At 41.7% G+C, this 17,321-nt stretch overlaps 2 protein-coding genes across 2 annotated transcripts; both read left to right on the top strand.

Moving 5' to 3' along the window:
• Positions 1–523: 523 nt before the first annotated feature.
• Positions 524–2,662, top strand: sumo2a (small ubiquitin like modifier 2a). Its single transcript, XM_027021946.2, has 4 exons — positions 524–630; positions 1,377–1,508; positions 1,952–2,023; positions 2,144–2,662. The coding sequence occupies exons 1-4, from the start codon at positions 610–612 to the stop codon at positions 2,204–2,206; spliced, it is 288 nt and encodes a 95-aa protein (XP_026877747.1). The 5' UTR covers positions 524–609; the 3' UTR covers positions 2,207–2,662.
• A 603-nt stretch (positions 2,663–3,265) lies between these two features.
• On the top strand, positions 3,266–15,435 carry jpt1a (Jupiter microtubule associated homolog 1a). Its single transcript, XM_027021927.2, has 5 exons — positions 3,266–3,512; positions 5,160–5,302; positions 13,307–13,416; positions 13,544–13,571; positions 14,694–15,435. The coding sequence occupies exons 1-5, from the start codon at positions 3,457–3,459 to the stop codon at positions 14,831–14,833; spliced, it is 477 nt and encodes a 158-aa protein (XP_026877728.2). The 5' UTR covers positions 3,266–3,456; the 3' UTR covers positions 14,834–15,435.
• The last annotated feature ends 1,886 nt before the right edge of the window (positions 15,436–17,321 follow it).

Raw genomic sequence — 17,321 nt, 5'->3', positions numbered from 1 at the left:
GAGCTAAATTAATTTTGGGGTTAAGTTAAATATTTATAATGGTATAGTATCTGGCCATTAACTTTGTACCAGCATGCTACCTTTTTAATTTGACCAAACAGTTCTTTAATTAATGCCTGCTGTTTGATTTCATTGTATTTATTTAATATATTTAGAAATGCATGTTCTGAAATTTATGCTGTTCAATTTGGTATTTTATTAGTTCTACAGCTATGTCCTGCAGTCCAGTGAATGACTGGAAACTTCCTGCAGTCTTTTTAGAGTTGGATTGTGTATGTTACAGTATTATCGTTTTTAATGTTATGTTAGGAGTAAATGAGTCAGGATTGCTGTTTGTACATGTTTTTATCGCCTCCACCGTTTTTGACAGTTTTAGAGCAGTTTTTTGTTTTAGACCATTACATTAATATATAATAACACTGCTTAGCTTTAGGCGCTTGATAGCAAAATAAAAGTCCTACTGAACGTCCATGCGCGTGTTCATTCAGCCCCTTCGGAGTTCACTCGCGCTTTAAACACAGGAACTCGCGACGGAACGCGGAAGCGCGTGAACCACGTCATTTCCGGTGGCGTTACGTAGCAGGTTTGTTGAGGGAGAAGACAACAGCGATGGCTGACGAGAAGCCCAAGGTGAGAAGCTGGAGGAAAATTGCCATCATATGTGCCATTGGCCCTCGTGACTGAGCCGTTCCGTCTTTATGAAGGCGTCGTGCTCTGCCTGGGTGTTTAGCAGCTCCTAAAGCCATGCGGCTCGCCCTGTTAGCTTGCTGGCTGGCTATCCTAGCAGGACTCGGGCCGGCTAACTCGCTAGCCGGATTACTTTTCTACAATTCCGATTTTAAATGAGCTGCATCAGCGATTAAGTTTTATTTGGTGCTCAAACGAGTTTGCAAATCGAAATATGTCATGCATGATTTTCTTTTCTTTTTGACCCAAATCCAGAGGGATTTGTTCGTAGTTCCCGGCTTTTGGTAATTGTTTCAACGTCTTGTGCGATTTGTGCGTGTGCTTATGAGCATTACTACTGCGGACGCCTCCTCCACCAGCTCGGTTGGCAGCTTCCTTGCAGTGATTGCCCGATTTTTTAACCTCTGATTGTGATGGGTGTTAATTTCCCGCTCCACAGATTCACCAAATCTCAGCTTCAGGGTCATTTTCATGTTTCTACGCAGCCAGTACAAAATCATTATTTGTTTAGGAACCATGACCTCAAGATTCTGAAATCTCTAATTACTGTTGTCAGATAATTCAGGCATTGAAAATTTCTGAGGATTCTGGAACTCTAGAGCTTGTGTATAATTACGGGAGACTTATTTACTGGCTTCTTCATGGAGACAGACTCTGACTCCTCACATTTATTTCTTCTTATTTTTTAGGAAGGCGTGAAGACTGAAAATAACGAGCACATAAATCTCAAAGTGGCTGGACAAGATGGCTCAGTGGTCCAGTTTAAAATCAAGCGGCATACCCCACTCAGCAAACTGATGAAGGCTTACTGTGAACGACAGGTAAGCGCGCCAGATCAGCGGCCCCATAGCCTCAGATTTATTTACCACTTTTTCTTTAGTGAACCTGAGTTGAGTGACATTTAATTATGGAACAGAATATCTTAGAAGATTGTCAGATAAAGCACTACTCAGAAGAGGTGGTTCACCTATTCCCAGCAAACCCCAACCCTGAACCAAGCCATCAGGAATACTGAATAGCTGGTATAATTGTGTTGGGAGATGGGATTAAACAATGTGCACTTTCACGGATCCCGGAAGGCTTGATGGCTCTACTAGATGCTGTACTGTGATGCTTCTAGGAAACCCCCATCACATTGTGGTGAGGTCTGAATTTCTCATATCGTGACATTAGATGAGCAAGACCTGTCTAATGTCTGATAAAGGTGATCACAGAACAAATGAAGAGTGACGCTAATGGCACACTGTTTTTGACCTTTTTACAGGGACTTACAATGAGGCAGATTCGCTTCCGATTTGATGGACAGCCAATCAATGAGACAGACACTCCTGCTCAGGTATGACCCGTCTGCTGCCGGATTCAGCGTCCAGACCCTACATCATGTTATACTGATGCTTATAGTGCTGACTCAGCATGTGTATTAAAGTGTGGAATGAGTCTTGTTTCCTTCTGACAGTTGGAAATGGAAGATGAAGACACGATTGATGTATTTCAGCAGCAGACGGGAGGTGTGATGTAAAGACGCTGTAGCTACCTCTCTCTCCCCCCTTCCACCCTCCCTGCTGGAATCCTGCGTGTGCTTACCAGCTAATCACCATGCCAAACAAGCACAGACTGAAATGCTTGCTAACAGTCTCAGATACAGACAGTGTTTACCACCCCCATATCTCTCAATCTTTCTTTCTTTTTCTTTATTATATAAACAGTCGAATCCTGCATTTCAAACTACGTGGACCTAAGACGAAGAAATGCTAAAATGCTGTCATTTGAAATGTTTTAAGTTTGTTTTTCAGGTAGTATGAATGATGCTCAAGGCAAAAGTACAGTTTTTTTTGTGTTACAACAGTTGGCTTTTGTATCTTTTATATATGTTGTAGTTCTCTTTTGTACCCAGTCAATTTTATTCGGTCACATTTACAATGTGAGGTGATGATGATAAAGTTTTGTGTTTAAATAAAACCCTTGTATAAAATTACCTGAGGCATAGTTGACTCTTAAATACCCAGGTTGTATCTTAATATGCTTTTTTGTTGTTGTTGTTGCAGATGTTTAAAAAAAAAACAGTTTTCATAGGGCATCACATCTGTCAGTCTTTTACAAGCTCACTGTTCTAGACAAGCTGCATCACCATGGTCCAAATGTGAGTCTGTACCTCACCTAGCACAGCAAGTACAGGAAGATTCTATCAACAAGATCCTGGATTCAACTTCCCGTGATATTCCCAGCACATATAATCTTGTAATGATAGATTTTTTTTTTCGCTCTCTCTCAATTTCTCTTTCTCTGAGATAGATATTTATTTATCTATCTATAAAATCTTACGTTTTGTTTTGGATAAGGCTGTATCCCAAGTATTATATCTCAAAATACGCCCATACTTCCAAACAGCTTATCTGTAATAAACATTATTCTATGAAGTGGTCAAAATGATGTTGAAAGGATGAAATTATGAACATGGTGGAGTAAACGTTCATTTTGCATAGCTGGAGTGAATCGACGTGCTTCTTCCGTCGGTCACGGTGCGAGAAAGGCTCCGATTCCAGCCAATCAGCAGCCAGGGAAAAGCCTCGCCGGTCGTCTCGAGCCTGCGGATGGAACGTTTCAAACCTCCAACGGCATCCTCAGCGCGAGGCGGAGCAGTGTGGCGGTTGAGTGTTAGTATGAAACCGTGAAGTCGGACGGCTAGCGTTAGGTTAGTGACAGGGATTGTTGTAAAACCTCCTGCTTCGTCTCAAGTAGCCGTTTTCATCCGAGATAAAACAATTTAAAATGACGACCACTACCACTTTTCAAGGCATGGATCCGGAAGCTAGGAGTAGCTCCAGGTAAAAAAACAAACAAACAAAAAAACCCGTCAAGTAGCTTCGAAGTGCTAACGTGCTAATAATGGGTGGACGCTGTAATTTACAAATACTCTAATATGTATTTCCGAATACAAACCGAGCGCCGTTGTCCAATTTAAGATTGTGAAGGGGTTCATTGTTAGTACCGCTGGCTGGCGAGATCTGACGGTGCGAGAACACTAAAATAAGCGTTCTGACTGAAAGACTGCAGTAGGCGGCCTATTTAAATCTAAATCAAACTCGACACATTTAAACGTTTACAAGTCACGTTAAAATACCGAACCATCGGTGAATTGCCCGCTAAAATCTCGTCCGTACTGGCCGAATGCTTTATTAGTTCTACTGTATCGCTTAATAGGCTTCCCATTGTCCACGCGCCACGCGCGCGGCTGTCTGCAGGATCCGCGTTTTCACGATTATGCACACAGCTCGCGAGCTGCCATCATCTAACGTTACGTTTCTGCATTTGGGAGCATCATAGGTCCGTGTCTCTGTAATGAGGACGTAAATATTTTACTCTGTCCAGGAGCTAAATGAATTAATGCGACTCCGTTTTTCAGGACGTTGCTGAATGCGACTACGCTGCGAGCGCGTGTAGTGTTGTGACTGGGTGGGGTTCAGCCTTTGTCGCAAGCTGGTATTTTACCAGTCATCATTGGGCTGGTGTATTACCAGTCATCATTGGGCTGGTGTATTACCAGTCATCATTGGGCTGGTGTATTACCAGTTATCATTGGGCTCATGTATTACCAGTCATCATTGGGCTGGTGTTATACCAGGCATCATTGGGCTGGTGTTATACCAGGCATCATTGGGCTGGTGTTATACCAGGCATCATTGGGCTGGTGTTATACCAGGCATCATTGGGCTGGTGTTATACCAGGCATCATTAGCCTGTCCTTGGCGTCCTAATGGCCGACCTTATTCAATAAAGGTACGGATCTGTAGCCACAACGGAACGCAACTGCATGTTTATCGACGTGCAGTCATTTGTCTGGTTGGTTAGACTTCATCGCGGTTTATCTCGCCAATCGCGCTGCGCGATGACAGGTGCGGTGACAGGTCATCTGTGTGGGTTTGCCCTGGCATTAAGTGTTTTAATCTGCTATGCTTACACTGTTTACATGCATGTATTTTTCTTCAAAGATAAAGTGTGTGTGTGTGTATATATATGTGTGTGTGTGTGTGTGTGTATATATATATATATATATAATATATAAAAAACGCTACAAAAGTATTTCCTTATAAGTCAGTGTTATTCTTATTTAAATATATTTATTTCAAATGTAAGTTGCTTTTTCAACAGATTTTGTAATTTATTATATTTATATTTTCTTTTATTTCACCTGTCTTTTCCACTTTTCTCCCAAGTTTGTCTTAGCCATTTTCCATTGTATTTGCTGTTCACTAATTTGCACCATGGCACCACAAGGCTGGGATACTGGACGCGTGACATTGTTGGGAAGACCCTGGGCTTTTCACTGCCAGCCATGGGACTGCATGCATTGCACATGTTTAGGTTTCCCATTTCTGCCAACCTGCCTGACTTAATTATTGAGTTAGAATTAGCTGAGTTGCTCTGACTCTCGGGACTGAATGCCTATGTGCCCCTGTGCGTCTCTATTCCAGAGTGCTTCGTCCACCAGGTGGGGGATCGAACATCTGCTTCGGTACAGATGAGGAGAAGCCCTCTACTCGCAAAAACAAAATGGCTTCCAGTATCTTTGCAGAACCCGAAGATCCTCATGCTCATAGAAGGAACAATCCACCAGGTAGGTGAACATGGAGTTAAACAGGTTCACAACCCTGCCCCTGGCGACCTGCTACCCTTGGAACCAACCTGTGCAGTATGTTCCGGTCCATGTGGTTCTGTCATGCTGGCAAGTGCTCTGATTGGCAGGAGAATTCAAAATCTGTCTGAAAGTCCCTCTTGCTTATTTGTTTGAAGTTTTGATCATTTCTAGATTTATAAATGCTAAAATTGGACTTGCTAACCATTTTAACATAACCCAGTCCTGGTATTGTACCATGAAAAATCTGATGTTAATTGCTATAAATAATGTACACATCACTCAGTTAAGGTATTCAGCCATAAATATCTTTTGACTTGGGCGTTAGCACATTGGCAGTTATAGTACTGATATCACTAAAGCATGTAAATTATATCTCTAACAGTTTTTTACTGCAAGCATCCCAGACATTCCCAAAAGACTGTGACCCTAAACCAGTTTTCTTCTATGATTCATAATTATACATGGAGGGAAGATGTCTCTAATGAAGTGGCCATTCAGTGTGTGTACACACACACACACACACACACACACACACACACACAAAATGGCCACTATTAGAGACATCTTCCCTTTCACAATTGGAGCTTCCCTGTATAAAAATTAGATGTGACCTTTGTAGCATAAAATCAGATGAGCAAGTATTCTGGGGGTCAGTTGCAGTGCAAATCCATATTAGAATAGGAAAACTGAATGATCTTGGTGATTTCAAACAAGGCATGGTCATCAGTGCTAGACTAACCAGGGCTAGAATCTCAAAAACTGCTAACCTCATGGGCTTGTCTCATGCAGCAGTACACAGTATACAAAAAAGAGTGTGATCGAGGGGGAAAAAATCTAGAAAAAGAGGGTCCTGTGGATGTAAACAACTCATTGACTAAAGGGTTCTGAGTAGCATCTTTCTTACGAAAATGCGGTGCAGAGTCAGGCAAACTGCAACCAAATACAACGTACGAACACACAACTCATTGTTCCATAGCATGGATGGGTTATAAAGGCAGACGACCATTGCTGTCTAAGGTAATCTGAAAGGCAAGACTGCAGTAGGTAAAAGAGTGCAAAAATTGGATCACTGTGCAGTGAAAAGACATCAGCTGATCAGATAAATAGAATTTCTGTTGCGCCATGCTGATGGCAGGGTCAGACATTGGTAGAAGCAGCATGAATCAATGAGCCCTTCCTGTCTGATGTCAACAGTTCAGGCCAAGGGAGGTGGAGAGTGGTGTGGGGAATGTTTTCTTGTCACTCCCTGGGTCCTCTGAATGGATGTTTGGACATTAGGACTTTTCTAAGCATTGTGGCCAACCAAGTCTATCCCTTCATGGCAGTTCACCATGCCACAAGTGTGGTATGGTCATAGATTGGTTCCAGGGACATACCGTGTTTCTCTTGCTTCCCTGGCCATCAAAGTCCCCAGATCTTAATCATATAGAGCATCTTTAGGAGAAGATAAAATGGGCTGTTTAGAGCACATCAGTACCTACATCAAATTTGCAGCATCTGTGAGCAGCTCTCCAGTCCGCATGGGGCAAGATTTCTACAGAACAATTTCAGCATCTAGTGGAATCTATGCCACAATTAATTGCTGCAATTCTGGAAGCCAAAGAAGGTCCAACACATTATTAAATGAGTGTCTCTAATAAAAGTGTCTGTGTGTGTGTGCGTGTGTCTGTGTGTGTGTGTATGACTGTATGAAAATATTATAATTTTTATTATATGTTATATATAATCTATATTATAGTATAATAAAAGAATTAAAAATACAGGGGTTAGCATGTAACCCAATTATGATGTGTTGACTCTTCTGATATAAACCTCTAATTATATCAGGTTATACAGAGTGAATAGACCCAACTTGGACATTTTGAGGACAATCTTCATGAATGTAACATCAAACCTGCACATTATTCAGTGTTACATGTCACATTACACATTATAGGCTACAGCATCTTGATTTTGTCCTCACTGGAAGTGTTTTTTTCCCTTTCACATTGATGACTATAACATGGGGCCTATCATTGCTGCAGTGATGTACTTGTATATGCAAAAAGTAGGCCACATAGCTTAATCAATACTCAATTGTTTTCTGTAAATGTAAGTATACACAGGATGTCAGATGTTCTGCTCTGAACCTTTGGGGTTTCTCACCCAGCCCACTCATTTCACTAGTAATAAACCTCTAAGAACCTACTTCCTTACAAGCTCCTAAAAGAGGTTGTCAGATAGGAGTCTCCCTTTGTCATTGTTTCACTGAATTAAGCCCATGACCTCTTCAGAAGGCTAAACAGTGAGGTCTGATATCCCAGACTCACATATCACTTACCGAACGTTAAGCTTAAACCCACATTGGCCTCCCTAGTGATTAAGGCTGTTCCCAGCCACACCACATTATTGTTAATGTGATCAGTACCACCAGTTATTTATGGACTTTATGCACTACAACAACAGCACAAACTGAATTAGCCTTCCTATATTTAGCCACTTTGCTGCCCCCATACTGCTACTCTGGCACTAAATCATAAAATCCATACCAGTTTAGGTGACTAAGGCCTTACCCAGCCCCACTGGTAGACTTCCCTACAAATCTGCCAGTACCTGTCTCTACTGTATATGACTGCCACCCAAAGTTACCAAATATGCATTTAAATTTAAATTCTTTTAGACTCTAACAAACTCATTTTGTGATATACATTAACACAATTAAATTCCTCAACTAAACTTGTTAGCAGTAGCTCCAGCAGGGGTCTCTTCTGTATAGAAGGCATCAATTTTCCTTATTTCAGAAAATATACCTAAAGGAACGCTTACCCTCCACATTAAGAAGGCTTATAGACCTACACTGCACATGGCATTCTTCTCTTTTGGCATAAGAATACCCTATGCTCTTTGCCACTACTTTGGGATAATCCCTTTCTATGCTATGAGCATCATCTTCCATAAAAGAAAACAACGTCAAATCAGTTGCGCTTTATGCATAAAAAACGGAACGCTTTTAGGCCCTGGTGCAGAACCAGCCTTGCACCATGTCTTGTATCTTACTCCACTTAGGTAGGCTAACATCCATTTGGCACTCATTGGTCACCCAATCAGGGAATTTCTGCTGACAGCTCCAACTCCTTTGCCCTATCCTTGTCAGAGTACATGCTATAGAAATACTCCTCTGAGTCCTTCCAAAGTTTTAGCCTTCCACATTTAACTTTACTAAATAAGGCCATTAAAAATGGGTTCCTAAAGAATGTTGCCTCCAGACCTCTGCTCTCCTCAATATCACCAACCTCAACTCTTTCTGGAATATATTAATGTCCCCTCTTTCCTCCTCACCTATGTACCTACCTGCTTTCTGAGTGACCTTAAACATCTGAATAAGTGTAACTGTCTCTGCCTGCACACTTGACTTCATTAGGCCTAGTGTCTTAAAGAGGGGATGAGCCCCACCTTTTGAGTCTTGGTTCCTCAAGGTTTCTTTCTCATGCTCTAGGGAGCTTTTCCTTGCCACTGTCACCCTTGGATTGCTCACTGGGGGCTTGGACATGGACATTTGTAAAGCTGCTTTGTGACCTCTGTTGTAAAAAGCGCTTTATAAATATTTTGACTTGACTTGCCTATCACTTGGGATTGCTACATCTATCACTACAGCACGCTTCTGCTGTTTGTCCACCATTAGCCATTACCATTTTTTCTGTCTGTATCTAGACATCCTACAGGATCTTAGCATGGTCACTCTCCACCACCTTTGGGGATGCATCCCACTTCAACATCGGAACATCCAGCCTGTGCTCGGCAAAGATGTTTCTGTACACTATGTCAGCCACTTTGGCATTCCATGTAAGGTCTGCCTGCTGGCATCTTGTAGCCCACTGTTATGTGCTGGATTTGTCTCAAGGACATCTTTGCACTGCAATGCATTTGGGGTCCTGCCTGGTAGATCCAAGACTCTATTAAGCTTTCAATCCAGTCTTTTACAGCCATTGATGGGATTTCTCCATATCAGCCATTTCCACTATTTGCTGGTGGTACATACCATGCAGGGGTTTATCCTCCATGATGGGTCCTGTTTCTCTTCATTCCCATCCTCCTCAGATTTCTGCTGTCTGAGGTACTCACTAAGCACTTTGTCACTTGGGGACATTATCCTGGTGTACTCCTGGATCTTGGTTGTTTAATTCTGGATATTGGCTCTGATGCTTACTAGTCCTTAGCCCCCCTTCTTCCGCTTAATGTACGGTCCAGAGTGTCTTGATGTCCCTTGCTTCTGTCTCTTCCTTAGGCCAGCTTTTTATGCCAGCAGGGTATCTGATTACTTTTAGTACATAGGTGTTGATGGCCTGGATCTCTTGTTCTTCCCGTTCTGCTGACTTCTCAGGACTTGTCTCACTATTTGTAGGTATTTGGCTATAACTGTTTTCTCTGTGGCCTCTTCATGATTCCCATTTACCTGTGGGACTCCAAAGTACATGTAGATTCCCTCAACATCTGTTCTGTTACCTTCTAGTAGTACAACCCCCTCTGTTCTAGCAACCTTATTTCTCCTAGTAACCATCTGACCACACTTTTCTCCAGTCCAAATGACACTCCAGTGTCATTGCTGTATATCCTGGTGAGATGGATTAGGGAGTTGATGTCACATTCACTTCTGGCCTACAGCTTGGTGTCATCCATGTAGAGGAGGTGGCTGATGGTCGTTCCATTCCGTAGCCAGTATCTGTAGCTCTTTGTCATGATTTCACTTAAGGGGTTCAAGTCTGTGCAGAACAGCAGCGTTGATGGCATCTGTCTGGTAAATCTCGCACTTGATGGTGACTCGTATTTGTTTTAAAGTTGGCCTCTAGAGTTATCTTCTACAGCCATTAAGCATTCCAGGATCCCATGTGTGGGGCACTGAATCAGGCTTTCTTTAGTCCATCAAGGTGGTGCACAGGTTGGTCTGTCTGTTTTAACCTAAAATATTGTATGTTTAGTCATATATCCGACAAATTATCTTTTCTCCAGCTCAGGAGACACCCCTGACACAGTGGCTTATAACTCTGCTGATTGAACTCTCAAAGTCAACAGGAACTGCTTACAATGATGAACATGCACAAACTTGGTCAGTTATTGAGCACATTTATGGAATTCTAAAAGGTCGTTGGATGTGTTTGGATGCAGCAAGTGGTACACTGTTGTACAAACCCTGTAAAATAATACCGACCTGCTGCGTCCTGCACAACATGGCAAATCCGGAGGACCCATTCCCACCTAAGCATAACATTCTGCCTTCCAATTTGCCAAACTCCAATGTGAGCATGCCAACTGAAGCGGTTATGCGACGGAAATTAATTGGATGTTTCTGAAATGACGTGTCTTCTACTCAAATGAAACATAAACACACCAGACAACGTTTTTTTTCACTATGCTGGATTTTCGATTTCATGGCATATTTCTCTGGTATTTATTTCTTTAAAATGATCATTTATGCACAACATTGCTTCATAAATGTTCTCTTGTTTCTCCAGACTGCTTCAGTCAGAATTTTGTTTCCTTCATAGGTGGCACCTCAGCATGGTGGGTTACCCGGTCCAGGCGGGTGAACTGTGGTAGTGGGGGAGGAAGATGCTACTTGTGGCGGGTCGTCTGAGAAATACATTTTAAAAATACAATGTAAAAAAAAAACCCCAAAACAAATGAATCCTTCAGTGAAAATGTTGTGTAGCAAAGAAGCCAAGTGACAGTTGTTCATTTTTGATAAATATATTCGTTTAAGCAAAGCATGCTATCTCTAATTTCCACTTGCAATTGTTTTGGAAAACCAAAAAACAGCATACATGTATATAAAACCTTGTGCAGTGAGCCAGCACGATCATTTTGGCTAAGCAAGGTGAAAATGGAACTAAACCTTTATTCTTAACTTACCATCAGATTTGTTTGGAAGTTCACCAGCTGCAGATCACTGTCACCACCAGGAATAATACCTCACAGAGGTTTCACCGGGAATGCTGGTGATTCCTTCATCTGCAGCAGACAGACTTGATGATGCGCGTGGATTATGGTAATTATATGCTAATTGTAAATAAATGTATACGTGTTCCCAATTTGTGAACATTTGGTATTCATGAACATGCACCCATTCTGATAATAAATCTGCTGTTTAAGCAGCATTTATGAAAGGTGGAGAGTGTTCAGGAAGGTCCATTTTACTCCATTTATTTGCAGTTTGCTCATGTTTTTATGAAGGTTTCATGAATGAAGCACATGAAGAGCTATTAGCTTCTTCTACCAGTAGGCACGGACCACATCAGGGCCTGGAGCTGTCCAGTTCTTCAAACTTGAGATATGTGCTAGTGTGATGGTTACTGGCTCATGTTCAGGGACGTTGCTGTGGTCTCCTCTCAGCTTCTCTAACCACTGGGCATTGTCGTTGTGTGATGCCTCCTTCTCCCATACACCTTCCAAGTATTATTCAGTGTCCGGCTATGGTGGGTTTGTTCTTATTCTATTACTTTGCCCCTGAGAGTACATTTTGGATGGCTCATGGGAGAACATCATGTTTGTTCTCCTGGCTTCTATTTCTCTTCTCTTCAGGCAGGCAGCCAGAGTTGTTGAGCTTTGCTTGGCAGTCTCCAAGGCCTCAGGTATGGACAGCTTGTTGTACTTCAACGGGTACCTTCATTGTGCCTTTCCGCATTTCTGGTAGCTGGCTAAATTCTCTTCCTGTTTCCCTTATCTTGGCCTCCAGTCTCCTTCTCCATGGAGGATACTGTTTTTTGATGTTCATCTTGTTGCCAAGCATCTCAAGTATCAATGTTGCTGTGGCGTATATCAGTTGTTTGGTCTCCGTGATGGTCACAGTAGTGGCAGCAGACTTTCCGGTACTTTACTTGGCCTTGGTAGTCTGTCTGTCTAACTACACACGCGCGCACACACTCACACACACACACACACACACACACACACACACACACACACACACACACACACTCCTTCCTGGGTACCTGTGCTGTGCATAGTAGCAGAAGTACTGATATCCTGTGAACTGTGGTTCTGCTTGCAAGGTTTTCACAGGTGTAGGCTCAGATAGGCTTCTCCCTTTGTCTGTGTTTCACTGAATTAAACCCATTACACCTACAGGAGGTTCAGCAGTGATGTCTGATGTTCCAGACCAACCGCTATCCAAGCTCACTTTTAAACCACAGACCCATCACCTACTGAACCTTTTAAAATGTAAAGCCACGTTGACCACTGTTATGACTAAGGCTGTGCCCAGCCCTGCTGACACTGTTAATGTGTGCTCAGCACCTCCATATGGCCTTTATGCACTAAATCAACAGCACACATTGAATTAAGCTCCTTATGTTTATGCATTATTTTTGTGCTGTTTCCCGGGCATAAAGAGAAAGAAAAATGCAATGTTTTGGACACTGGTCCTTCATCAGCTGTGCAAGCAAAGTGCTATCTCAGAGTAGGATCTCTGTGATTGGACCAGGTGCAGAAACACAGAACTGCAAGTGATGAATTCATGCTTAATCCAACAAGGGGAAATACATGTGCTTCTTACCAACATAACAGCTGGTGCTGTTTTATGATTTGTAAAGCATATTTGAAAATTAAAGTATGTGAACCAAATATTAATGATGTTTGTGACCAGTCAGTGCTTAACATTCAGTGTTACTGTGTCTATGACCAACCTGCTGTTGGACTGCAGAGAGCAGCCTGCCCGGCTTTTAGCTTTTAGAGAGTCCTCAGTGTTAAGATGACCTTTTACCCTTATCCTAAACTACTTTCAGAATTGGAAGAAAAAACCCATTAGAATCCATCACTCAGAAAATCCATGTGCCAAAACAATTCATCCAGAAATTGTACAGCAGAACAAAAATCGCACAAAACATGACTGAGTGTTAATCGGTCATGAACTGGCCCTGCATCAGAGGCGGGTGTTAAATGACGACAGATCCTGAGTGCTGATTCTCTGCATGTCGTGTGTGTGTGTGTGTGTGTGTGTGTGTGTCTCAGGTGGGAAGCCCACAGGTGTGCTCTGTGGGGAACCATCAGCCCCGCTGAGGAGGTGTGCCACTCAACCTGTCGATCAGAGCAGTGCTGCAGCAGACGAGCCTTCATCTGTGGTAAGAAAGGAAGCCAATGCCTAGCTTCAGGAGCACATGGAATTGTTGTTCTGAATTGCCTGTCTGACCAGGTGCCTTTTGTTTTTTTTTCTTGTTACTTTTCTGTTTTGTTTGTTTTTCTTCACAGAATGGTGACAATGGCACAGTGAGTTCTGGTAAGTACCTAAGGGAGGTTTTGTGTAAGAAAATAGTTATTTGAGAGACTATGAAATTCTACAGTAAGCTAGAGTAAGTATGTACTTTGAAGTTGTTGGAATGAAACAGATGAAAAGGCTTTACGTAGTACACGTTGAGTTACATTTCTGGTTCTTGAACAGACAAACCAAGTTCATGCCCATAGATATGTAATACAATCAAATAAGTGACAGGGGGAGCACTTTTGCACCCACTGCTCAAGGAATAGACTTTTTAGATTTGAGGCAGCTCAAGGACCTGGACTTTAGCTCACTGTGTTGTACACATTCCCCTGCACATTCAGCCGAAATTCTTCACTTTTAGAAAACTTAGTCACTACTTCAAGAGAGCACTACTGGCACTCTGGTCACTCTAGTCATTTTTATGTGCTGGAAAAACATGATGCCGTATGTTTGCAGTCACAAATCAATGTTTACGTCATTATATTAAGCAAAAGGACTTTATCAAACTCTTACATGAGTCCACAAATGCAGGGCAAATTCCCTAGGAGCTCTACAATTACACTCACGTGATCTTCTCAGCTCTGTCTCTGGGCTGAAATATGAGTTCACTAACATCTTGTGAGGCTTTTGTGAACTAAGAATGAGTGATTCTTAGACTTTGTAGGCTCCTAATGTCACATAGACATTAACAAAATAGCCTCTTTATTTTAAAGTTGTAGTGATGTAAGATTGTAATGAATAGGCATATTAAGGCCTATTAAGAATTTCACTTTATACAGTTAATTTTTCCTCCAGTGTAGTCGGGCTGGGTTGGGGACAAAGAATACAACAGGGTATGGTCAGTGGAGCTGTGCATCAGTACATTGTGTGTTCATGTTTTCTAAAGGTCAAAATAGCGACATTTATCTTTGGGGAATGTAAAATAATAGGAAAAAAGTAAATTCTTAAAGTTCTGAAGAGCTTGCAGGGCTAATAAGGTTTGTTATGTATGGCAATAAAAGTATTATATAACTGATCTGAGAAGGGTATGTTAATCATTCCATAAATATTACCTTCTTATAAATGTTCCATGGGGTTTCTGAACTAATATTTCACTAAACAGTAAATAAAAATCTTATGAGTGAATTTTCTCCTATTCAGAGAGCACAGAGGATGTGGAGACCACCCAGGAGCAGACAGAGAAGGCCGTCCTTCCTGCCCCAGGCGAGGGATCTGCTGCTGGGGTTGCCTCTGGCCGCAGAAACCCCCCTGGGGGCAAATCCTCTCTTATCCTGGGCTGAAGATCTTCCTCTTCCTGCTCCAACATTCAGAGCCATGTTCACAAAGTATCTTGGAGCGCTGTTCCTGGGTCAGATTTGCCTTTGTAGTTCACCTTGACCAGAGCCTGTGTGGATGGGAGTGGAGGTGGGGAGAGGGTTCTGCAGCTGACTTGATCATTCAGATACTTTGTAAATACAGGCCTAAATCCTGGCTACAGTGTTACCTTGTTCCGTGTTTTTTTTCTTTCTCTTATTGCTATGAGAGCATTACTTGCTGCATTTGTGCAAGTGTGAGGAATTTCTCCACTTCCTTTCTCTCTTCCTTCTGATCTGTTATATTGGCTGGTGATATGCGCACAGATTAAACCTGATATGCATACTCAATTAATTGTTAAGCCCATAAAGGGGCTTCTTCCTTGAGAATTGAGTCCTGTACTGGGTTTCATCTGTATCTGCCATGTTTGTATTTCAAGCACGGTACAGTTGAACCTGTCGTTGCCCGACCCAGCTGTTGAAGGCATGAGGCTTGTTACTGTTTGTCCTGTCCCTAGGTGTAAATGATTTTACAGACATTTGTGTTATGAATTTATAATTACAATAAAATATTGTTATGAAACTGGTAACTGCATATGTCTAATAGAATTTTTGTTTGATGTAACGTAAACACACCTTGTGTTTTAGGTTGCAGAGATACAGAAGCTATGCATCAGCAGTCTTCAAAGTGAATCGGTCACATGTTCCGTTATGCTTGGTGATATGTTTACAGATAAAAGTTTTGAAGTGCATATTTTTGTTTTCCAAGTGTACACACATTCCAAATGAGCAGTAAAAATATGTATTCTGTAACTGAAATAAAACTAAAAACATATTTTAAATACAAGAACTACATAAAAACTATAATGTTAACTACAACACAAATGAAAACAAAACAGTTGCACAGAAAAAAAAGTTTTTGTATTTTAGCTAAGGCATTTATAATGGATTTATGAATTCTGTCAAAAACTTTAAATTGGGACAGTTCGGCAATGTGCCTTTATAAGAAGAAATGGTGAAACCAGTGATTATCTGCATACATTTAACAGTGGTTTACCTGATACCAGCAGAAATCGAGACTCCTGGGACCAGGCAACGTTTACCAATCTTCAATTTCCAATTTTGGTGAGCCGTGAGAAGTTGTAGACTCGGTTGCCTGTTGTTAGCTGACGAGAGCGGCACCCATGGTGGCCTACTGCTGCAGCCCATCTCCTTCCAGGTTCAATGTGCATTCAGAGATGCTCTTCTGCATACCTTGGTTGTAATGAGTTGTTATTTGAGTTTCTGTTGTCTTTCTATGTGTTTGAAACAGTTTAGCCATTATCCTCTGACCTCTGGCATCAACAAGGCATTTTCTTCCACAGAACTGCCGCTCAGTGGATATTTCGTCTTTTTCATAAACCCTCGAGATGGTTGTGCGTGAACATCCCAGGATGATTCGATTAAATGTGCGTTAATGAGAAGTTGAACAGGTGTATCTAATAAACTGGCTGGTGAGTGTATATTTGTGCAAGCAAAACAGCCTCTACATATTACCATCTAATATATAAAACATTGTGGTCATCATGATCTCTAATATCTCTCTGTTCCAGGCTTCCAAATCCACAAAGTTATCTGGCTTGCTAGCAAACAGTCCCCTGATAACTTCATGCACAACTATGAAGTTAGACTTCAACTACGAGCATGGCTTTGGTTCTGCTTACTGCAGCAGTACATTGCTCCTGATGTCATTTCTGGTAGTCACAGCAGAGGAACCACGTGGGGTGAACTTGCGAAATTTGAGTTTGGCTGTAGGATTTGGCTGTAGGATTAATTTGTGTTTAAGGGTAATTTTTCCTTCCTAATTTTTTGGGAGTTCCTTTTTCCTTTTTTAAGGGAGTTTTTCCTAGCCACTGTCACCCTTGGCTTGCTCACGTTTGTAAAGCTGCTTTTTGACAACAGGTGTTGTATAAAGCGGTATATAAATACATTTGACTTTGGCTTAATTTTGGTTGAGGGCTAATTGATCATGGTATGGTTGTGGTTGGGTGTTATTTCCTTGATGGGGCAGTTGCTGTTAAGGGGTATTTGGGTGTTGTGGTTAATTTTGGTAGAGGAGTAGAAAGCTGTTAGGCTTATGGGGTAGGTTTTGAGGGTTGTTTTGCAGTGAGGGCAGTTTTAATTGAGTGCTAATTGGTCATGAGGTAGTTGTTTAGTTGGGGTATATTTGCTTGATGGGGTAATTGATATTAACTGGTATTTGCTATGGGGGTTAATTTGTTGTGGGATAGTAGCTTTTAGGCTGATAGAGTAGTTGTTGATGGGTATTTAGTAGTGGGGTAATTTTGATTGAGGGCCAATTGGCTGTGTATTAATTGAGGCTGAGGGGATGTTTATCTGCCCTAGTAGTTCTGGTTGAAGGGTAGAGAAGAGGGTCTGTACATATAAAATATGTAAATCGAATAATAATCAGAAGAAATAGAAGAACAGAATGTTT

This window comes from Electrophorus electricus, chromosome 1 (assembly GCF_013358815.1).
Source record: "Electrophorus electricus isolate fEleEle1 chromosome 1, fEleEle1.pri, whole genome shotgun sequence".
NCBI lineage: Eukaryota > Metazoa > Chordata > Actinopteri > Gymnotiformes > Gymnotidae > Electrophorus > Electrophorus electricus.
This window is presented reverse-complemented; position numbering and strand designations above follow the sequence as displayed.